The sequence below is a fragment of the Gorilla gorilla genome, chromosome 23 (genome assembly GCF_029281585.2).
Source record: "Gorilla gorilla gorilla isolate KB3781 chromosome 23, NHGRI_mGorGor1-v2.1_pri, whole genome shotgun sequence".
Taxonomy (NCBI): Eukaryota; Metazoa; Chordata; class Mammalia; order Primates; family Hominidae; genus Gorilla; species Gorilla gorilla.
The window spans coordinates 36711036-36734325 of NC_086018.1; the positions used below are offsets into that span (position 1 = coordinate 36711036).

The window sequence follows — 23290 nt, forward strand, 5'->3', positions numbered from 1 at the left end:
CGCAGTTAAACGGTTGGGGTGTTGCAAAGGCCGTGGGTGTGGGGCTGCGGCCTGCGCACCTCGGCGGCGGCCGGCAGGGTTGGGGTCCAGCCGCTCGGCTCGGCGCGGCCCCTGGCGGGGCGGGGCGGCCTGAGGGAGTCCTGCCTGGACGCCAGCCTGCCCTTCTCCCGGGCGTGGGCGTTGTTTCGGGACGGCAGCCAGGCCAGCGGCTGCAGTCCGCGGCTTTCAGCACCCCTCTCTTCTCTGTGCCGGGCTGTTCGGCCGAACGTTCTCGCTCCTTCTCCGTTGACTGTTTTATGTGTGGTTAGCGCGCGGCTCACCAGGGGGGATTTTGAAGCACCTGATTCGGTCGGGCGCAAATTGCCTTGGTTAGTGGGCCCGACCGTGCCGCCCTGTCCAGGAAGCGTCAAGGGTAGGTGTCTCGCTGGGAGTCACATTTCAAGTGGAGAGGAGAATCCTGTTGCAGTTCCTTGGTGTCGCATTTCGGTTCACTACACACAAGCCACTGCCTTCTTGCCTGGGGGCTCCCCGCTCTTCTCACGGTGGCTTTCCTCTCTGCAGAGACCTCTGCGCGAGGTATACCTAAGCGCATTCGGGAAAAGGCGAAAACTACTCGCAGTCCCACGTGGATTTCATTTTTTCCCCTTTACCTACTCTTAGGGTGCGTGGTAGGCATCATTATCCACCTTAGCTGCCCTTCTTTTGGGTTTTCTGTAAAACTGGAAAAACGAGAAGAAATTGTTGCGCTTTAAATTTAGTTTTTTTGTTTTGTTTTTTGGAGACGGAGTTTCACTCTTGTTGCCCAGACTGGAGTGCAATGGCATGATCTCCGCTCACCGCAACGTCCGCCTCCCCGGTTCAATCAATTCTCCTTCCTCAGCCTCCAGAGTAGCTGGGATTGCAGGCATGCGCCACCACGCCCGGCTAATTTTGTGTGTTTAGTAGAGGGGTTTCTTCATGTTGGTCAGGCTGGTCTCGAACTCCCGACCTCAGGTGATCCACCCGCCTTGGCCTCCCAAAGTGTTGGGATTACAGAAGTGAGCCAGCGTGCCCGGCCTTTTTTTTTTTTTTTTTAAGATGGAGTTTAACTTTTGTCGCCCAGGCTGAATTGCAACGGGGCGATCTCGGCTTACTGCAACCTTCACCTCCTGGACTCAAGCGATTCTCATGTCTCAGCCTCCCGCGTAGCTGGGATTACGGGCTCCTGCCACTACGCATGGCTAATTTTTGTATTTTTAGTAGAGACGGGGTTTCACCATGTTGGCCAGGCTGGTCTCGAACTCCTGAGATCCACCCGCCTCGGCCTCCCGAAGTGCTGGGATTACAAGCATGAGCCACCGCGCCCGGCCTAAAGTTTTATTTATTTTTAAGACAGGGTCTTGCTCTCTTTCCCAGGCTGGAGTGCAGTGGCGCGTTGACGGCTCACGCACAGCCTCTGGGCTCAAGCGATCTTCCTGCCTGAGCCTCCTGAGTAGCTGGGACTACAGGCGTGCATCACCACACCTGGCTAATTTTTATTTTTATTTTTGTAGAGGTGGGGTTTCATCACGTTGCCCCAACTGGTCTCGAACTCTTTCCTGGGCTCAAGTGATCTGCCCGTCTTGGCCTCCCAAAGTGTTAGGATTACAGGTGTAAGCCACTGCACCTGGCAAACGCGACTATTTTAACACCATTACCCTCAACGTTATAATTTAACACGCTGGAGTGCCTGCCTCAGGGTGAGGAGCCCTCTGGCTCTGTCCAGCCAACTTTTGAATTAAATTTTTGTGGCCGGGCGTGGTGGCTCACGCCTGTAATCCCAGCACTTTCGGAGGCCGAGGCGGGCGGATCACGAGGTCAGGAGATTGAGACCATCCTGGCTAATACGGTGAAACCCCATCTCTACTAAAAAATACAAAAAAAAAATTAGCCAGGCGTGGTCGCGGTCGCCTGTAGTCCCAGCTACTCGGGAGGCTGAGGCAGGAGAATGGCGTGAACCTGGGAGGCGGAGCTTGCAGTGAGCCGAGATCGTGCTACTGCACTCCAGCCTGGGCAACAGAGACTCCATCTCAAAAAAAAAAAAAAGTAATTTGTAAGCTACCCACGGCTATGGTTATATTTACATATGAATAGTTTGAGGGCTTGCTCTGCAGCAAGCAGTGTTCTAAGTGTTTTACATATATTAGTTCATTTACAGATGATTTTATCCTATTAGATACTTTATTCCTTTAAAGGAGAAAACAAGCTGTAAGAAGTTAACTTGCTTAAAAGGTCACGTACATATGATATGTGAACCCAGTACGTAGTGAATACAGAATTTGAACCTAGGCTCCAACTTTTCTTCAGAAAGACGTGTAGATGGGTAGGGTAAGGAATTCCTTCTATAAAATGTCATGATAGAGTTCCCTGTTCAATTCAAAAGTACCTGCTCTGAGAGTTCTTTTCTGGGTAAAGGCTATAGTGCAAAGGGCATTTTTTTAGTTCGCTATTAGCTGTCAGCACATTCTGGACTTGAACTCTTTTTTTTTTTTTTTTGAGATGGGGTTTCGCTCTTGTTGCCCCGGCTGGAGTGCAATGACTCGATCTTGGCTCACTGTAACCTCCGCCTCCCGAGTTCGAGCGATTCTTGTGCCTCAGCCTCCTGAGTAGTTGGGATTACAGGCATGCACCACCACACCCAGCTAATTTTGTATTTTTAGTAGAGACGGGGTTTCTCCATGTTGGTCAGGCTGGTCTCGAACTCCTGACCTCAGGTGATCTGCCCACCTTAGCCTCCCAAAATGCTGGGATTACAGGCGTGAGCCACCGCATCCGGCCGACTTGAACTCTTTGGAAGAGCCAGTTGGTGAGATGCTATCAATCTGGGCCGTAAAGGAAAAGCCAAAATCTGTTTTTTAAAATGTTCTACTCTCAATACAACACAACAGCTCTGGTCACCAAAATGTGTGGATTTCTCCCCACCAGCAACCCATCAGTGCTGCAGGGGACACCAGCTGGATGTCCTCTAGTTCAATTCAATTCGTCTCACACTGTCTACCTGGAGATACTGTCAGATCCCACTGATTAAGGGCTCAGTCCCACAAAACTGTGCCCCTCCTTCAGAAGCCAGTTATGAGTTCAGGCCTCCAGTACTTCGTTGTTCTTTTTTTTTTTTTTTTTTTTTTTTTGTGAGTGGGAGTCCCGCTCTGTTGCCCAAGCTTGAGTGCAGTGGTGTGATCTTGGCTCACTGCAACCTCCGCCCCCCCCCCGGGTTCAAGGGATTCTCCTGCCTCAGCCTCCAGAGTAGCTGGGGTTACAGGCACATGCCACCACACCCAGCTAATTTTTGGTAGAGACAGCGTTTCACCATGTTGGCCAGGCTGGTCTCGAACTACTAACCTCAGGTGATCCACCCGTCTCAGCCTCCCAAAGTGCTGGGATTACAAGTGTGAGCCATTGCTCCCAGCCCATATAGGATGGAGGTGAGCAATTTGGCAAGGAAGAAATTAAAAAGCACATAAGAACAGTATCAAGACCATTGGAATCAGATGACTTCCTGTCCAAGATTCCCAGCTGTGTTTGTGCAAATAAGACTTGATAGTAGTGGAAAACAGGGACAAGAAGAGACTGTCTCTTTCTTTTCAGGTAGATCCCCAGAGCTGAAAGCCATTTTCAATCCTGCCACTTGCTCACTAAAGATTTAGGGTTTAGGTCCAAACCCTAAATCTTGGATTCCTTATCTTCTCAAACATGCTCTTGTTTGCTTGATGCCTGGTTCGAGTGGCCAAGGCCGACATTCTTAGACGTTGGTTAATCCCTAATTTCGCCAAACAATGACGGCCTAGGCTTTTCCGGCTTTTGAAACAGGAATTCAAGACACTAAAACGTGTGTTGATGGCATTTTGGGTTGGGGCTTTTCACAACTGATGACACTGGAAAAATAACCCATAGGAAACTACCTTATGAGACCCTAGATTTCGGTTTAGCAGTTCACCACAAAAGTGGTGAGGTGTTTTTTGGCTTTTAATTTTAGCTGCTTGCCTCTGTTTTTAGTTCGTGTGATTGTCTCCGCAAAGGCAGTGAATGGAGAATTCTCCCTAAGGTCAGCATTTAATTATTGCCTCACTCTGGCTGCTATAGTATTACAACTCTTGGAACGTACAGCATCGATCCTACTATTAAAGTTGCCTGGAGCATGCCAGCACGTTGGACATCGGCGTTCCAGCAACTGCCTCAGTCACTGAATCGAGTGGGAGGCTCATTTTGCAGTTTACTATCTCCATGAGCAGGTCCAGGCGCGGGACCTGTTCTATGACTCGGTTGGGTCCTGCCCTTGTCCGTCATCGGAAGGCTTACAGCGCCTACTGTTTTGCAGTAAGATTTGCAGGCTTAGTACCGCCTCTGGAAACAAGGAGAGTGAAGGGGCGTTGACGAGTAACGTTGTTTGTATGTCTCTCCTCATTGGATGGCTGCTGTGTCAGTCACACTCTTCTCTGCTCCCGTTGGCGGGAAGGCTTCAGGCGGGTAGCGGGGACTCGGTACTGCCCCCTCCCAAGCTGGGAGCAGGGCGCGTGACGTCTCAGACATTTGTTGTTGGGATTTGGGCCTCATTAATTATTCATTAGGTACTTGAAAGCTCTGCAGGGATTGGTGGCTGAGAGGCCTGGTCGACTGTTTCTTAGCTAGAGGTACGTGTCACCCAGTACGCGGCTGGAGAAGTTTTGCATAAATTATTCCGATAAGGAGCGGGGCGGGGCTCTGTGCATAGATTAGTCAAATGAGCCTGGGAGGGAGGGAAGCCGGCTACGAATTAGCCTAAGTTATTAAAGATGGCGACGGAGCGCAGTCGCTCCGCGATGGACTCGCCGGTCCCGGCCTCTATGTTCGCCCCCGAGCCCAGCTCCCCGGGGGCGGCCAGGGCCGCGGCGGCCGCCGCCCGACTCCACGGCGGCTTTGACTCGGACTGCAGCGAGGACGGCGAGGCGCTCAACGGCGAGCCAGAACTGGACCTCACCAGCAAGGTAGGCCCGGGCGGCGGCGGCGGGCGCTGAGGGGAGCGGGCGGCTGGCCGAGCAGTCTCCGGGGCGACGGCGGGGCCAGCGGCCGCCCTGTCCGCGGGGAGCGCGGAACTGGAAGAAGGGGCCGAGCCCGCCCACCTGCTAGTCTCCGGGACGTGCGGGGGTTCGCGGCGCGAGGGGCCGTCCCCATGGTCCCCGCACCCACCTTGGCTCCCCCGCGTCGCCAACCCAGCCTCCCGCCCTCCCGTCTCCCGCCGAGATCGTAACCCCTTGGCTCTGCCACGTGGAACGGGGGCGCCCGATGCCAGCTGCGCTCCGCGCGTTCCCTGTCCCCGCTCAGTGCCCCTCCCCGTTCTTCGGGTCCCCACTTGAGGGGATTCGGAGACCGAGAGTCTCCTCTTCCTGGACCGCGCGGGACAGCAGAGGGGCGAGGGGGCCCGGGCAGGGGGCCGAGACGCTCATGAAGACAGGTAGTCGGAGGCCAGGGCAGGGTGGCCGCCGCGTCTCTTCCCAGACTCGGGAAAGGAAACAGAAAGTAGTCGCTCAGCTGGGGAGGAGCATGTCCGAGAATGTCTACTTTTCGAGGCCACCTGAAACAAAATGGAAAAATGGTCAGGCTCCTTAGTCTCGCTATCCTGTGAGTGGAAGCTCATCTTGTATGAGTGGAGCAGTGAAGGACGTTTAAAACCGTGTTTTTTGAGCTGTCGAGAAGGTAGGCAGGAATTAAGGCCTCGCCAACGGCTTGACATTGTGAAGAATAGAAAAGTAAATACAAGATGTGACTGGTGTTTTGAAGGTGCTTAACGTTCCTTAGGGAAAGAATGCCAACTTGGGAGTCAGACAGGGCTGGGTTCCCTTTCCTGCCCTACCATCGAAAGGCTCTGTGACGTTGGGAAAGTTTCTTAACCTTTCAGTTCTCCAACCACCTCATCTTAAGAAAGTACAGATGGGTTGTAAAAATTAGAAATATTTAAGAAGACACCTAATAGTGCCTGATGCATACTAGAGACTCAGTAAATGTTTGAAGTGAACGAGATAGTTCCTAATTTCCTGTGCAGATTAAATAGCAGTGGGTGAAAGATAGAACACCAATACCACCACTTATGTTTGTAGGATAGTTACGATAGACATTTTATCCAGCTTTGAAAATGTTTGTGACTTTTTATAGTTTATGGCGGCAAATTTGCATGAAACTTGGTCCTAAACTGGGAAGGAACTTTCCCTGCAACCTAAGCAAGTTATTTTCAACTGCTCTTTGCCATTGTAGTCTCAGGTGAGCACTTGGAAGCCAGCTAGCCTGTCAAAGTTGGTCCTGTCTTGTGCCTGTAATGCCATAATGAGGATGGCCAAACTTAGAGAGAGGGATGGCCAGGACGATGTAAAAGACCCAGGGAACATCCAGGTTACAATTACAAGCTCTGATGAGTCAACTCAGGAAGTTACAAGATTATGGACCTGACTCAAGAGCAAACAAACTGGATGTCAACACATGGTCAAGGTGCTGAAGAAACATGGTAGGAAATTGCAGGGCAGAGTTGCAAAGACGGTAGTACCTTCATTTCTTGACCAGCTCATTTAATATTCCTAGAAGTGTTATTTCATCACATAGCTGGGGAAGTCCTCCTTACAATTAAAAAAAATCATATGTATATTAATATCGATGATACCAAAAAGAAAAAGTGATGGTGTGGAGGGAGAGAAGGGTTGGGTTGAATAGATTGATTCCAGAGGAACAGATTAGAAGCGAAAGGTTCATGTCCTTACAATAGAAAATGTGGAGACCTAAGGCTCCGAGAGCTTCCAAAGGGAGAAACACTTAGTGAATAGTGGTGGCTAGTTTCATCCAACAAGGTTTTTCTGGGAATGATTGGGTGAAGAAAACCTTGTAGTTTCACATTTATTGAGCTGTGGACTAGATGCTTTACATGTTATTATATTTGCTCTTTACAGTGGCCTTAGGATGCAGGTAGTATTAGCTCCGTTTTATAGATTGAAAAACTGAAACTCAGAGGGGTTAAATTCTTTGTCCAATGTCACACAGGAGTGGTTAGAGAATGGGGTCTGATTGCCAAATGGCTTACCCAAGTAAATGGTTGACACTTCAATGTTATTGGCAGACATTTGCAAAATGACGGTGCTAATACTCCTCGTAGTGGTAATGGTGATGGTGTTTTGTTGATGAAGACGAGTCTTGCAGGCAGTTTTCATTCCCAGATATTCCCAAATAGCTAAGACAAGATAGAACAGAATTCTTTTGTTATCCTGGGAGCCACTGGCCTGTGGGTGGAGGGCATGGAGGTATATGAGGTATATGTCTTGTGGGCTTCCAGATGCCAACTGCAGGTAGAAGACTTTGGCATGTAGATGGAAAGCACTGCGCTTTCTATCCACAGTGCCATATTCTCAGTCACTTGGGTCCTGCCCTTCCTGTTAAGCAGCAGGAGGCAGGCTGCTTGTGCCCTCTTTACCATGGGTTATGGCTCAGACATACACATTTTAGTATATCATTTGGCTCATATAAGGCCTGAGGCTCAAAGGCTACTTCAGGAGAAGCAGAGAGGGCATGAAGGGGCTGTGCAGCCTTTTTAGATGAGGGTGCTATGGGGTTCAGTCAGGATCTTTGGTTAGGCTATTATTGATCAGCTTTGGCTGTGGTGCTCTTCTAGCAAGTGTGGTCCTAAGGCTGTTGGTTTCTTTTCTAGCTGGTTCTAGTGAGCCCTACATCAGAGCAGTATGACAGCCTACTTCGGCAGATGTGGGAGAGGATGGACGAGGGATGCGGAGAGACCATATATGTCATTGGGCAGGGATCAGGTGAGCATAGTTTTCCTTTCACTTTATTTTTAAAAATTATTGGGCCGGGTGCGGTGGCCCTGCCGCCTGTAATCCCAGCACTTTGGGAGGCCAAGACGGGTGGATCACCTGAGGTCAGGAGTTCGAGACCAGCCTGGCCAACATGGTGAAACCCCATCTCTACTAAAAATACAAAAAATTAGCCAGGTGCTAATTAGTGGTGGCGGGCGCCTGTAATCCCAGCTACTCGGGAGGCTGAGGCAGAAGAATTGCTTGAACCTGGGAGGCGGAGGTTGCAGTGAGCCAAGATCGTGCCATTGTGCTCCAGCCTAGGCGACAAGAGTGAAACTCTGTCTCAAAAAAAAAAAAGAAATTATTTAGAGCACATTTTCCCCTCTTTTTGAACTTTTCTGCTTATGTGTCTCAGTTACAGTGATTCTTTAGTGTCTGCAGAACTGTTTGGAGTACATGAAAGTACAAAGTGAATGTTAATTCTGACCGTAGTGACCATAATATGCTTGACTTTCCAAGCAGTTTTACAGATGCTTCCTTTTTACCTCCAGTACTCTCTATTTGCATAAGAGGAAATGAAGCACAAAGCAAAGGAACTTGTTGTCTAAGGTAATAGGGCAAGCCATAGTTAGGTCTAGAATTAAGCTTATTCCTGGGCAGCTGAAGGTCTTCCCTTCCAGGCCCTGTTTACAGATCCCATTGCTACTTATTTTCTGCTTAGCAGAGGACCTCCGTGATTCTTCTTGGTGTCAGCAAAGAAAAGATGCCCAGAATTCCTCTCTTGTCAGGCTCCTTGCCCCAGACCCTACTGACTATTTAGTCTGGATAGCTGGGATAACAGAGGTCGTCCTCTCTCCCCACTGGATCCTGTCAGACACATAGGCTTGTAACCATTCTGAAAGGGACTGGTTATTGTTCTCCAAGCTGCTTATTCCTTGTAACAGAACCTACTATTTTAGAGGAAGGCAGCCCTCACATCAATCCCAGAGTATATTACGGTTTCTTCCCCTGGTCACTCCTAGTTAGCAACTTCAATACAAGACCTGCTTACCTTCATCTTCATTATGGGATTATCTTTGCTGAAATGACAGCTGGGGTTGTTAACGATTATGAATTCAGCCCATGCCAGCACTTGTCTCTGTCATCTTTGCAGGAATCCCAGGTGGGCCTGGATGCATCATTAAAGAAATACTTTTCTTTGCTGAATGTAGGCTTTGTAAAGCCAGGTAATAATTCTTTTGTAGTTTGAGTTGAAGATTGAAGAAATCTCAAAATCATTCTTAAACTATTTTATACATATCTATTAAGTATCTTCTAAGGCCTGCCACTGTTGCAAAGCTCTTTTGGAAACTTAAAATCTGATCCCTGCCTCAAGGAGGAAAGATGGCATATACACAAATAACCTCCATGGGAAACAGTATTTGGAAATGTTGTAAGAGTGACATAAAGAAGAAGGATTTGCTCTCCAGATGCAGCTGTGCCTTCCTTTGAAATATCTTTCGTATCTGTTCTTTCCTTCCCATCCTTGCTGCTACCTCTCTAGTTGCGGGTCTTACCACCTAAAGGAAGGCATGGTCAGAGAGATAGGCAAACTAAGAGGTTGCGTATCAAGAAAGGGAGAGAGTTGATTAGCATTATCAAGTGCTACAGAGGCAGCAATGAATGCCAGGTTCAACAAAAAAAAACATTCCATTTGTTGACTAGGAGATCATTGGTAGCCTTTTGAAGCTTTGATGTCAGGTACACATCTGGCCTGCTCTAATAAGATGAACCACTCAAAGATCACTTAATGATTGTAGAATTTCAGGAACCACATATAGGTCAATTTTGACAAGTGTTGAGTCTGTTTTTGAAGACCCAGATTCTTAAGACTCCTCTTTCCCCTCATCCTTTTATGTGGACTCAGTGAATTTTACCATGCCTTGACAACTCACACCCCACCCATGGCAATTAACCCACCCATGGCAAACCCACCCATGGCAAAGCGTAAGATGTCAGACATTTATTAACACATCTGTACACCCAAGCATCATCCTCGAATCCACCAGTTGGATGCTATTAGATTCATAGTGACTCCTCCTGCTGGAATTCTTTACAAATAGAAAGAGATCATAACTAGTTAAACAAGTTGAACAATAATCAGAAGACTAACCCAGATACACGGCCCCAAGGAGTCAGTTTCATCAGTGATTTCCTTGCTGCTTCACCTCTGTTTATCACATCCTTTCTCTGTAAAATGGGAATAATGATACCTTCCTCATCCTACCTCAGAGAAATTTTGTATAGATAAATAAGACATTTAAAATTGTAACAAATGTAGAGGAATGTGCTCTTTAAGAATACATTCTTAATGTTGGTATTTTAAAAGGGGGCAGTCTGGCCTAATCTATAGGATCTGGAACCTGGCAGGCCTGGATTTGCCTACCGACTCTTTTCCTTGTCTTAAAGTGGGGATAATAATGGAATCTCTCCCATGGTCTAGTAGTGAAGATTAAATGAGAATTCAAGGAAATCATCGTGAATAGTGAGCATTACATAAATGTTAGCTAATATTAGTAGTTGCAGTAATAATTTTTTTAAGGGTCCCAGGTTGTAGTTGATTTATCATGAGATTTCTTTGAAAAAGAAGACTCATGCCTATAATTCCAGCACTTTGGGAGGCCAAGGTGGGCCAATCAGTTGAGGCCAGGAGTTCGAGACCAGCCTGGCTAACATAGTGAAACCCCATCTCTACTAAAAATGCAAAAAATTAGTTGGGCGTGGTGGTGCACTGCTGTAATCCCAACTACTCAGGAGGCTGAGGCATAAGAATCACCTGAACCCCGGAGGTGGAGGTTGCAGTGAGCTGAGATGGCGAGAGTGAGACTCTATCTCTAAAGAAAAACAATTAAAAAAAAAAAGTTCAGGGGACATAGGAGGAGTATTAAGTCTTTTAAAATTATTATTATTATTTTTGAGACAGAGTTTCTGTCTGTCATCCAGGCTGGAGTGCAGTGGTATGATCTCGGCTCACTGCAACCTCTGCCTCCTGGGTTCAAGCAGTTCTTCTGCCTCAGCCTCCCGAGTAGCTGGGACTACAGGTACCTGCCACCACGCCTGGCTAATTTTTGTATTTTTATTAGAGACGGGGTTTCACCATGTTGTCTAGGCTGGTCTTGAACTCCTGACCTCAGGTGATCCCTCTGAGCCTCAAAGTGCTGGGATTACAGATGTGAGCCACCGCGCCCGGCCAAGGAGTACTAAGTCTTTGTGGAAGAGTCAGGAAAGGCTGTGAAGAGGAGCTGCCCTTTAATTGATTCTAAAGGATGAGTAGGAATTTTCCAGGTAAATGGAGGGAATAGTGAATGGGCAGAGGAAACCATTCTCACAGAGGCATGGAGGCATTGGAGACAGGAATATATAGTGGACCAAAAGTAATCCAGTAGGATGAGTGGAGAGTATGAGGTCCTGAGTGGTAGGAGGAGAGACTGGGCAGAGGAAGGCAGGGCTCAGATTCTGAGGGTCCTTAAATGCCATGCCAAAGAGGTTAGACTTTTATTCTGAGAGTCTAGGGAGTCTTTGCAGCCTGTAGAAGAGGAGAATACATATAAGAAAAGTGAATGAGCCGGCAGGATGGAAATCTGATTAGCGTCTGGCATGGCTGAGTATGTGGCCTTTAGTAATTGGACGTCTGCAGCTTTTCTCCTCCACCTTTGTCTCCGCTTCCACAGAGTGAGGAATGTGATGCATGCTGGAGACGGGTAATGTGACTGACCGAGAGCCCTGATGGACAAGGTGACGTTGGTGATAGCCCTTGGTGTGGAGCAGGACCTGAAAGAACAGGAGCAGGGGAGGTTGAATAGAATTTAGCCAGCCTTCTCAGGAACACTCCCAGCAAACCCTTCTCTAACCCTGAAGGCTTTCACGGCTCACTTTGCTGTGCATTTAGAAACTCCTCAGCCCAACCGCTCCCTCTTTGTTCATTTGTTTTACATTTTACAAACATTTGAGGACTTGATATAGGAAAGGCACTGGTTGTGGGGCATCAGGAAATTGTTGCGGTATGTTCCTTGTTTTCAAGATGCTTATGTATTGTGCGGGGAGGGGAGGATGTGTATCCAAAACACTGTTGCACAAGGCAGTACATTGCAAATGTAAGGGAGACACAGACATTTGTGGGCAGAATGAGTAGGATTTTGCCAGGAGGAGGTGCGCTGTTGGGCTTCCAGGATAGGAAATCCATGAGCAAAGGTGTAGAGCTAGGACCCTGCAGAGAACCCCAGCACAAGGAAGGGGAGTGCTGTGTGTGTGATGGGGCCACTTGCACCAGGACAGGGCTTACAAGAAGAGAGTGAAGAGGGAGTACGGCACAAATGGGGAGGCTGTTAAGCAGTTGGGCCTGGGGAGCCATTCAGAAGCTTTGACTTGAAGTGAGGGCGTCAGAGCTGTGCTTTATTTAGGACCTTAAGGGGTTGGTTGGAGGGAATAGAGACTGAATTTGTAAAGACAAAAGTTAAGAGTCTGTTGTGGTGGTTCAGGTAGAATAAGAGCCTGAATCAGGCTGGTGGCTGCGGATTGGCAAAAAGGGCAGACATCAGGGAAGGAGGCAAGGTAAAATGCTAGAATCATCAGGACTGGACTGAGGAGACTGGTGGCTAGAGAGATGGTATTGTCATTGTCAGAAATAAAGAAGGAACTGGTCAGGCAGTAAGAGGAAAAGGCTCTGGTTTTGGAATCTGAAGACCTGAACTCATGGCCTCCCCCAAGCTCTGAGATCTCCCTAGGTTCTTTTTACCCCACTGTTAAAAGGGAACAGTTAATGCCTACCTCATAAGATTACAGTGAGAAATAAAATGCTTTATTAGCATTGTTAGTGTCTGTTCTGTTGTTTAAAAGAGGGTTGGGTTGGGTGTTGAGTTTGGATATCAGACTTCTAGGAGTTATCCAGGCAATTGGAAATTCAGTCTGGAGTTCTGGGCATAGGATGGTGTTAGAAATGAGTGTTTTTATAGTTTTCAGAATGACAGCCAAAGCCATAGAACAAGATGGCCAAGGGGAAAGTTTGGAGGAAACAGAACAGGGCCACTGACAGACTACTGGAAAAAACTGGCATTCAGGAGACAAGAGCGGGGGACAGGGGTGGGGAGGCACGTCAGGAGAGGTCAGGTGATGCGTGAGCAGGGCGGGAGGGAAGTGCTTCAAGAGGGAAACGCTGAGTGGCCAGCAGTATCGAATGCTGTAGGAGTCAAGAAGAGGGCATTAGAGAGTTTGGAAGGCCACTGGTGGGCCAGGCATGATGGCTGACGCCTGTAATCCCAGCACTTTGGTGGGAGGCCAAGGCGGGCAGATCACTTGAGGTCAGGAGTTCGAGACCAGCCTGGCCAGCATGGTGAAACCCTGTCTCTACTGAAAATACAAAACTTAGCCAGGCATGATGGTGGGCGCCTGTAATCCCAGCTACCTGGGAGGCTGAGGCAGGAGAATCGCTTGAACCCGGGAGGCAGAGGTTGCTGTGAGCAAGGATTGTGCCACTGCACTCCAGCCTGGGTGACAGAGGACAGAGTGAGACTCCATCTCAAAAAAAAAAAAAAAAAAAAGGCCACTGGTGGCATGTGACAACTGCGGTTTCTTCTGTAGTGGGCAGATTCCCAGTGAGTAGATGGTGGGATAGTACAGTCAACACGCGTTGATGACTCTCGAGATGTTTGATGGTGAAAGGAAAAACAGGAGATGGTAGCTTTGCAGATAAGCAGGGGCAAGGGAAGGGGGGTGGTTTTCCTTTCTTTAGTTTAGGAGCTTGTTTGGAGTGGGAGGAAGAGAAGAAGAGACAAGGAGAATATTTGGTGCGGGGGAAGAGAGTCACACGTGCTGAAGGGGTTAGCCAGCCAGGGAAGGAGCAGGGGCGCTCTCGGAGACAGGACAGCTGGGAAAGGCTGAGGGAGTGATTGTGGAAATTAAATCCAGCACCTCATGGAAAGCAGCTGACGGGTTGTCATATAGTAGGAGCTCAATAACTGTTTGGTCGGTTGGTCCTGCCTTCTGTCTGATTCCCTTCCTTGTCCTGAGCTCAAACTCATTTCTCCAGCTGCTTGCTGGACATGTCACCTGAGCCACCTCAGTTAAAAATCTTATCTCTAAAATGTTTCTGAGTTCCTCCCCCATTTTCCTCCATCTTTCTGTCGTCATTATCTCTTGCCTGCATTATTAGAATTACTTCCTAACTGGACTCCCCCCTTACTGGTCTCTCACTTGCTGGTGCACACTTGGCACTGCTACTCAGGAGATCTTTCTAACCCACAGCCATCTGATCATGTTACTCCCCTGCCTCAGCCTATGGGTGTCTCAATGCCTGGTGCAGAAGGTGTGTCGCTGCTGTCCGTCTGTTTTGCTGCTTCCACCTCTCATGTAGTCTCCCGACACTCCATGTCACCCATCCTGCTCCCCAACACACTGAGCTGCTTCCTGGTCCCTGAACTTGCCATGATCTGCCACGCCACGCTTTGTTCCTCTGGCTAGGATGTCCTTCCTCCTTCTGCAGGCCCAGCACTTGTTGACCTAGCTTGGCATCAGCCCTTTGCAAAACTGTCCTCGGCTTCCCCAGGCAGTGCTTTATGTTCTCTTCGCACAGTCCTAGAGTGCAGCACTTGAGCTGTATTGCAATTAATTAATTTCCTGTCTGCCTCCCCCACTGGGCTGTGAGCTCACTAGGGGCACCTGTAGTCCTAGTACCCAGCATGAGGCTTGGCATAAAACCTGGGAGAGCCTCGGTGGCTGTTGTTGAATGAAGTAGCGAATGCTCTGCTTGATGGAGAGGTCTGTGGCACTGTCATGTTTTAACTTTGTGTGTGCCCAGGTTTTCTCTCAGGTAGAGAGGACCCCTGTTCCTCTGCAGTGCTGGGGTCGGGGGGGTGGTGGCCTTTGTTAGGTGGGGTTCCTGGCTGGCTGGTTGGCAGGCTGGTTGGTCAGGACTCCCTCTCCTGCTGATGTCTGGGCTCTTGTCACCAGATGGGACTGAGTATGGGCTGAGTGAAGCTGACATGGAGGCCTCCTACGCCACAGTGAAGAGCATGGCGGAACAGATAGAGGCCGATGTCATCCTTCTGCGGGAACGGCAAGAAGCTGGGGGCCGCGTGCGTGATTACCTGGTCCGGAAACGAGTAGGAGACAATGACTTCCTGGAGGTCAGGTGAGGAGGCCGCGGGACGTTTTGGGGTCCCCATTCTTCACAGAGGTTGGTGACTGAGCCTGTGGCACTTGGCGTGTCAGCTCCATCCTTTCCCCTCCTGAGGCGTGGAAAGAGTGTCCAGGTGTCTGGAGACATGGGCTCCTTGCTCTAATTCTGCACTTCCCTGTCCCTTTGGGAAGAGCACGAGAGAGGCCAGCTGTGCATTCTGTGGCCATTCTCTGTGGGTGTGTTTCTTTTCCCTTCAGCCTGTGAGCCTGGAAACCAGGGTCATGGAGAAGAGCCTTTTGTGCCTCTGGTAGCCTTGCGGCTCTTCCTGGCAGCACCCAGAAGCTAGTGGGAGTTAAGGGAGATAGCCGCTGTGGGAGTCTGGGCCTTTCTGATGACTCTACAGCAGCAGCTCCAGGAACCTTCCCACTGTGCTCCTCTGGCTCAAGGAGGAGCTGTGAGCCGGAGGGGATCAGGGGCAGGCCTGGACTTGCGGATCCAGTTACTGGGGTTATGATGGTCGGTCCACTTCACTCATTCACTAACTCTCACATAGATGTATGGGTTCATCTACACGCAGGGTAGCAGTGGTGGGCAACGTGGATGCTGGCAAAAGCACGCTTCTGGGGGTCCTGACACATGGGGAACTGGACAATGGCCGAGGCTTTGCCCGCCAGAAACTCTTCCGCCACAAACATGAAATTGAATCTGGTCGCACCAGCAGTGTGGGCAACGACATTCTGGGCTTTGACAGTGAAGGCAATGTAGTGAACAAGCCTGACAGCCACGGCGGGAGCCTGGAGTGGACCAAGATCTGTGAGAAGTCCACGAAAGTCATTACCTTCATCGACTTGGCTGGTCATGAGAAGTACCTGAAAACCACTGTCTTCGGCATGACAGGCCATCTGCCTGACTTCTGCATGCTCATGGTGAGTGGGAGGCGCCCCAAGGAGGGGAGGCTTCAGCAGGGCTGCTTGGGTCTGGTTATGTGCAAGTCTGAAACTGTTCTGAGACTGAGGCCTGTTGGTTTGGGGCTTTGACATCGGGTGAGGCTGGCAAGTTTTGCAGGGGTGCCCAGTCCTCTGAGTAATGGTCTTCTCAAGGCTTGAACCTTGATCTCTCCCTTACATTAGACTAGGGAAGGGATCCTCTTGGGAAAAACCAGGTACCCTTGAAGACCTGTCTTATTTTTTGCAGAGGCATAGAGGAGGGTTTCTCCTGGGCCTTACTTGTTACCTTCAGAAATGTTTTCTGCAGAGGATTGGGTTACTTTGAGGAGGTGACACCAGGTAGGTAGTACCTTCAGAGGGGCAGGCCTAGGGAAGAAACGGAGAAGACAGCCATAGGAGGCACAGGCCACAGTCGAGAGGCCCTGAAAGGTGGCCTTCTGGAGCCTGGGAGGAGGATCGGCCAGTGCACAGCCCTTGTTGAGAGGCTCCTGTGTGTCTGGTACTATGTGAGGTCTGATGATACAGCAATGAACAGGGCTGTCCAGAGGCTCCCAAAAAGCTTGGGGTCAAGCGTGATTAAATTTTTAAGCAGCTATTCCTGCTCGGAACATTAAAAACAACGAAAAAGTGTTTAAGCAGCTCATCTAATAGATTAACTGAGAAAGAAAGGGAGCAGAGGGCTCTGTGTTGGATCTCATTGCTAAGCTTGCCTTTGTGACCCACTGATCTTCCTCCCTGGACAGACAGTGGGAGTGCTGAGGGGAGCGGCAAGGCCTGTAATCTTGTGCACATCTCCACAGCTTTCACAGCAGGAGTAAGGAAGAGGGAGGGCGGGAAGGGACAGAGTCAGAGACACACATGCCTCGAGTGTTCCCTTGGCAAGGCCTTCCCAAAACCCTTCCCCATTTCTCGATTCCTTCAGCTACCTGTATTAATAAATGTAGTAAACATAAGCATCTGTTCATAGCAAACTTGATCAAGTTGCTGCACAAACACAGGTTCTCAAGCAAATTCTCCCTAAACTGGAGAGCAGTAAAGAGAGGCAGAGCCGTGTGAACACTCGTAGGCTCTCTGCCTGAGGCTTTTGGGACCTCAGCATGCCTTCATTTCCCATTTCCTTCAATGTTGCAAAGGGCCATGACCAGCTTCTTGACTGGGCTGAGGAGAGCTGCTTGCCAGGAAGGGATCTTAGTGGAAGATCCAGAGGGCGTATTTAGGGGAGTTGTTGGGTTGATATTAAGAAGGGTGTAGAAACTGGTTGAGAATAAGCATTTTTCCAGCTGAGCTACAGTGAGTAAGACCAATTAATGGAAATATCTTCACCCTGGACAAAATGTTACATATATATTATCTGACTTTTTGGTTGTGATCCAAATGTTAACCTTTCTGTAGAAAACAATGAAATATTTCATTATAGTCCCATGGCATTTGACTTCTAGGAAAATATATTTAAAATATATAGAAAACAGCCGTAGAGCACTCTCTTCTCCAGGTTGGGAAGAGCAAAAGCAAGTCTGCGTTGGGTTGGAAAGGTGGCCGAAGGGCACGGGAAGACGTCGGGAAGACTATGGAAGTGTCCTGGTGGAGGGAGAGAGAAGTGCCAGCTGGGGTGACTCATCTAGGAGCCATGGAAACTCAGTGGGCATCTCCGTGACACACTGGAATGGATAGGGCACTGTGTAAACACATCATGGCAGCTGTTCTTTCAAATTTTCTTCTGGTTTAGTATGGTACAAAATTGTGAAAAGTTTCCTCTCAGAGGCAACCAGTGTTTCCAGTTTCTTGTGTACCTGACAGAGATATTTTGTACTCAGATCAGCAAATGTCTATATATTCTCTCCCTCCAATTTTAAACATTCAGAAAAGGTGAAAGAATAGTATAACGAATACCATAAACCCACCACTTAGATTTAGCAATCATTAACATTTTGCCATATTTATGTGTCTATATGGTGGGTACATATGTGTATATATGTTTTTTATTTATTTTAATTTTTTTTTTGAGATGGAGTCTTGCTCTTTCGCCCAGACTGGAGTGCAGTTGTGCAATCTCAGTTCACTTCAGCCTCCGCCTCTTGGGTTCAAATGATTCTCCTGTCTCAGCTTCCCGAATAGCTGGGATTACAGGCACGTGCCACCACACCCAGCTAATTTTTAGTATTTTTAGTAGAGACGAGCTTTCACTATGTTGGCTAGGCTGGTCTGGAACTCCTGACCTCCAGCAATCTGCCCACCTTGGCCTCCCAAAGTGCTGAGATTATAGGCGTGAGCTACTGTACCCAGCCTGATTTAATATTTTTTAGAGAGACAAAGCCTCACTATGTTACCCAGGCTAGAGTGCGGTGGTGTGACTGTAGTTCACTATAACCTCAAACTCCTGGGCTCAAGGGATCCTCCCATCTCAGCCTCCCAAGTACCTAGGACCACAGGCGTGCACAACCATGCCTGGCTAATACTAATTTTTTTAGAGACGAGATCTTGCTATGTTGCCCAGGCTGGTCTCAAAACTCTTGGCTTGAAGTAGTCATCCCACCTTGGTGCCTCCCAAGGTGCTGGGATTACAGGTGTGAGCCACCGTGCCCAGCCAAGTATATATGTTTAGTTTGGTTTTTTTTTTTTTTGGCTGGATCACTTGAAAATAGTGGAAATGTCTTCATCCCAGACAAAGTCACAGTGTAGACATTGTGGGTTTTCACTGCTAAACACTTCAGCATACAGCTCCTAAAAGTGAGGCCTGTCTCCTACTGTTTTTACAATCAAGAAAATGAAGAATAGTTACCTAATATCCTCAGATATTTAGTCTGTATTTATATTATTTCAGATGTTTCCCAAATATCTTTCAGCTGCTTTTTTTAAGCCATGAATCAGTCACCACTTATCCCCCACTGCCTTTTATTTTCTTTTTTTCTTTTTTTTTTGAGACGAAGTCTTGCTCTGTCGCCCAGGCTGGAGTGCAGTGGCGCGATCTCAGCTCACTGCAAGCTCTGCCTCCCAGGTTTGTGTCATTCTTCTGCCTCAGCCTCCCAATTAGCTGGGACTACAGGCGCCCGCCACGATGCCCAGCTAATTTTTTGTATTTTTAGTAGAGACAGGGTTTCACCGTGTTAGCCAGGATGGTCTCGAGCTCCTGACCTCATGATCTGCCCACCTCGGCCTCCCAAAGTGTTGGGATTACAGGTGTGAGCCACCGCGCCTGGCCTTTATTTTCTTTGAGATGGAGTCTCACTCTTGCCCAGGCTGGAGTGCAGTGGCGCAATCTTGGCTCACTGCAACCTCCGCCTCCTTGGTTCAAGCGATTCTCCTGTCTCAGCCTCCTGAGTAGCTGGGATTACAGGCAACTGCCACCACATGCAGCTGATTTTTTTTTTTTTTTCTGTATTTTTAGTAGAGAAGGGGTTTCACCATGTTGGCCAAGCTGGTCTCGAATTCCTGACCTCAGGTGATCCACCCACCTTGGCCTCCCAAAGTGCTGGGATTACGGGCATGAGCCACCATGCACAGCTGAACACTCACCTCTTTTTATGATAGCATTCTATATGCAACTTACTTTTTTTTTTCCCTTTAAAAGCATATTTTGGAGATTAGTCCATATCAGTAGATAAAAATTTCTTCCTTCTTTTGTACAGCACATTTCATACATGTGCCCTGATTTATGTAACCAGTCCTTATGGTGATATTTGGAAACATTTATTGTTACTGGAAGGATAGTAACAGTAATAACAGGTGCAATTGCTTAAACACCTAGTTCCTGCTAGTTGTGTGCTGGACCCTTCATGTGTGTTGTGACATTTAAACATCAAGTGACCCTCTGAAGTGGATATTATCTCCCCATTTTACAGATGGGGAAACTAAGGGCCAGTGATGTTAAGTTGAATCCATTTTTTGTTGTTGTTGTTTATGAGACACAGTCTCGCTCTGTCACCCAGGCTAGAGTGCAGTAGCTCGATCATGGCTCACTGCAGCCACAACCTCCCAGGCTCAAGTGATCCTCCCACCTCAGCCTCCCAAGTAGCTGAGACTACAGCGTATCCTGCCACACCCAGCCAATTTTTCTTTTTTTTGCGGGGTGGGGGAAACGGAGTTTCGCTCTTGTTGCCCAGGCTGGAGTGCAATGGCACGATCTCGGCTCACCACAACCTCCACCTCCCAGGTTCAAGCGATTTTCCTGCCTCAGCCTCCTGAGTAGCTCGGATTACAGGCATGTGCCACTACGCCTGGCTAATTTTGTATTTTAGTAGAGACAGGGTTTCTCCATGTTGTTCAGCCTGGTCCCGAACTCCCGACCTCAGGTGATCCGCCCGCCTTGACCTCCCAAAGTGCTGGGGTTACAGGAGTGAGCCACTGTGCCCAGCCTTAATTTTTGTATTTTTTTGTAGAGATGGAGGTCTTACCAGGTTGTCCAGCCTGGTCTCAAACTCCTGGCCTCAAGTGATCCGCCTGCCTTGGCCTCCCAAAGTGCTGGGGTTACAGGCATGAGCCACTGCTCCTGACTTGGATTCATTTTGATGGCTCAGGACAGTTGTTTCCCTGACTGGGTTTATCTTTTTTTATTGTTTGCAAGTCTCCTCCGATTTTGACACCCCACATCATTGAGTCAGGGGTTAAAGTGATTTTTGCCCAGCCCAGCTTTCATCCACATCTGCTTTTGAGCCCCTGTGTCCACCCAGCAGCAATCTCTTTCTCTCTCATCCTGACACTTCCTTTCTGTGTTGGGGCAGGTGGGCAGCAATGCTGGCATCGTGGGGATGACCAAAGAACACCTGGGCTTGGCACTGGCACTCAATGTACCTGTCTTTGTGGTAGTCACCAAGATTGACATGTGTCCTGCCAACATCCTGCAAGGTAAGTGAAGCCTCCAGCTAGCAGCAGCCCCTCTGATTGGGGCTGTCACCTACTGTGCCTTCAGGTGGTCTGCTACCACGGCTTTAGCCCAGAAACTTCTTTTCTTTTTTATTTTTATTTTTTTATTTTACAATATGTTTATTTTTATTATATGCTCTACATTGAACACTTCAGCAAAGAAAATAATTATAATAATTTCAAAATGCAATCCCTGGATCCAATAACTATCCTTTATAATCCATTACACTGATCAATATCTAGAAATATATGTAGACAAAGTTAGCTAATGAATAAAATAAGTAAAATGACTAGGTAAACTATAAATTTCAAGCATGAGGGATCATGCATGATCAGTTAAGTCACTCTGCCACTTTTTAAAATAATATGATTCACATTTGCTTCAATCACATAAACATTCATTGCAGGAGTTAAATTTGACTGCTGATAACAATTGAAAGCTGTGATCTTTGTTAGCTTAAAAGAAAATTCAGCTTAATACAAAGACATTCAAGATGAAAATTTCAGGACCCTTGATCAGAAGCTTTCAATGTGTGTTGCTCCACTTTGTTGTAGGCAAGCTTCAAGTAAGGCTAAGACAGAAGAGTGTTTCCACTGAAGATGTGATCTAAGAATTGCCTTCTACAGAGGCGAATTATGTTCTGTAGAAACTAGCTAGCCACCAAGATGTTACCAATAAAGGATTCCTTATACTAGCAACTAACCATGTTTAAAAGTCCTTAGCCATTTAGAGTAATATTTATGAGTACAAGCATAATTGGTTCCTTGCCTTCTACAGATAATCATCTATAAAATGATAAAAGCAGGCTTCAACTGTGTTTCTTCTCTGGGGTGAGAAGGTGCAGATACACATGGGTGATCTACTGATTTACCTTCTGAAAGTACTCTTTGGAAGCAGCTGGATTTGGCTTGATTGTAGGAGAATCCAGTGTCCAGTTTGCTGGGCAGACTTCTCCATGGGTTTCTACATACTGGAACGCCTTCACCAAGTGGAGGGTTTCTTCCACGCTTCGGCCCACTGGGAGGTCATTGACGCTCAAGTGCTTGACCACTCCATTGGGGTCAGTTATGAAGAGACCTCTTAGTGCAAGACCAGAACCTTCTAACAGCACACCGTAGTCTCAGGAAGTTTGCTCAAATCTGACAAGAGTGGGATGTTCATGTGGTCCAAACCACCATTATTTCTTGGTGTATTTATCCAGGCAAGATGACTAAAGTGGGAATCCACTGAGACCACAACTTCACAGTTCACATCATGAAATTCCTTACCTTTGTCACTAAAAGCAACAGTTTCTGTAGGACCACGAAGGTGAAATCCAAAAGAAAAGCACCAAATTATTTCCCCTTAAAGTCATCAAGGCTTAGGTCTTTGAACTCTCCATTGACAATGGCTGTACCCTTAAAATAGGGTGCATGCTGGGCGACAGCAGGTGCATGGTATGAGGAGCTGGTGCTAAAGAATTTTGCTTGACTGGAACCAGACCATAATATGTTTGTCAAGCTCATTCTTCCAGAAGCAGCAAGCTTGAGGGCTGCAGTGGCAGAAATGCCCCAAGGAACGGCATTCACATGTCGGGCAGCTGATGCTCAGAGTAGCCTTCCCACAGCAGCTACCATCTTCAGTGCACGCGGGCGAAACTTGCTTTGTCTTGTACTTAGATCTTGGCCTGAATTTCCATCAGCCCAGAATCTTCTGCTACTTCCTCCCCTATTTAGTTCTTGGTCTGAACACAGCCTAGAATTATCCTCTTCCTTGTTCCTTCTGGTTCCAAATGCAGAAATCTTGAGATCCTGAATCTGGCACCTCTTTTCAGGTGACCCCAGGCAGAAGGAGTTGGGCTCTACCAGCTAAGCTGGATATATACGGGGAAGTTTGGACAGAGGGTCTGATTACCTTTTGCCACCAAAGCTTTGACACAGGGTTGCAGGACTAAGCCTTCATGCCTTTCTTCCTCACTGCTAAAGATTGTAGAAAAGTATCCCTTTGGGAAGCCTCATAATAAGGGTCTCTGTAGACTTCTAAATGTCTAAGAGATCCTTTTTGTTGGATGAGATTTTTTTTTTCCAGGAAGTAGTGCATTCTGAGAACTGAAGTGTGAAGTGAATTGTTTTTCTTGGGGACCCTCAAGTCACATGCTTACAGGAGGCAGGTCGTCTAGACACAAGAGAAATCTGCCAGGTTTCAGACGCAGAACCCTAGAAAAGAGGCCCCATCTGTGCTTTTTGTACTCTAGCAGCACCCAAAGTTTTGATCCTCCTTTTTGCTTCTCCAGGCATTGTGGCATTTAACACTGGTCCATCTATCTGTCTGTCTCCTGCTTGCATCAGTAATGAGTGGACCCATCTTGCTCTTAAAGCCTGGCCAAAGAGAAGGCTGTGTCCCCCTAATTCTGTTCCATTTCACCCTTTAAGAAACCCTGAAGCTGTTACAGCGCCTGCTGAAGTCACCAGGCTGCCGGAAGATCCCCGTGCTGGTGCAGAGCAAAGATGATGTGATTGTCACAGCCTCCAACTTCAGCTCTGAAAGGTAACGCGTGGGGAGCGCACAC

The 23290-nt window shown here is 48.0% G+C and overlaps 1 protein-coding gene and 1 pseudogene across 7 annotated transcripts in view; one reads left to right on the forward strand and one right to left on the reverse strand.

The window, feature by feature from the left end:
* Positions 1-6: 6 nt before the first annotated feature.
* Positions 7-23290, forward strand: part of GTPBP1 (GTP binding protein 1) — a 41961-nt gene continuing 18677 nt past the window's right edge. The window contains exons 1-7 of one of the 7 annotated variants that reach the window (XM_031005379.3): positions 7-412; positions 4012-4979; positions 7679-7790; positions 14766-14946; positions 15512-15860; positions 20600-20723; positions 23154-23268. In XM_031005379.3, the coding sequence (XP_030861239.1) occupies positions 4788-4979; positions 7679-7790; positions 14766-14946; positions 15512-15860; positions 20600-20723; positions 23154-23268 (1073 nt within the window). In that variant the 5' untranslated portion in view covers positions 7-412; positions 4012-4787. Of the gene's footprint in view, positions 413-2503; positions 4980-7678; positions 7791-8432; positions 9008-14765; positions 14947-15487; positions 15861-20599; positions 20724-23153; positions 23269-23290 lie in introns of those variants that run through there. The other 6 variants (XM_063705040.1, XM_063705039.1, XR_010133194.1 and 3 more) reach the window with 6 other exon arrangements.
* LOC109025435 (thioredoxin-dependent peroxide reductase, mitochondrial-like) lies at positions 21538-22358 on the reverse strand (annotated as a pseudogene).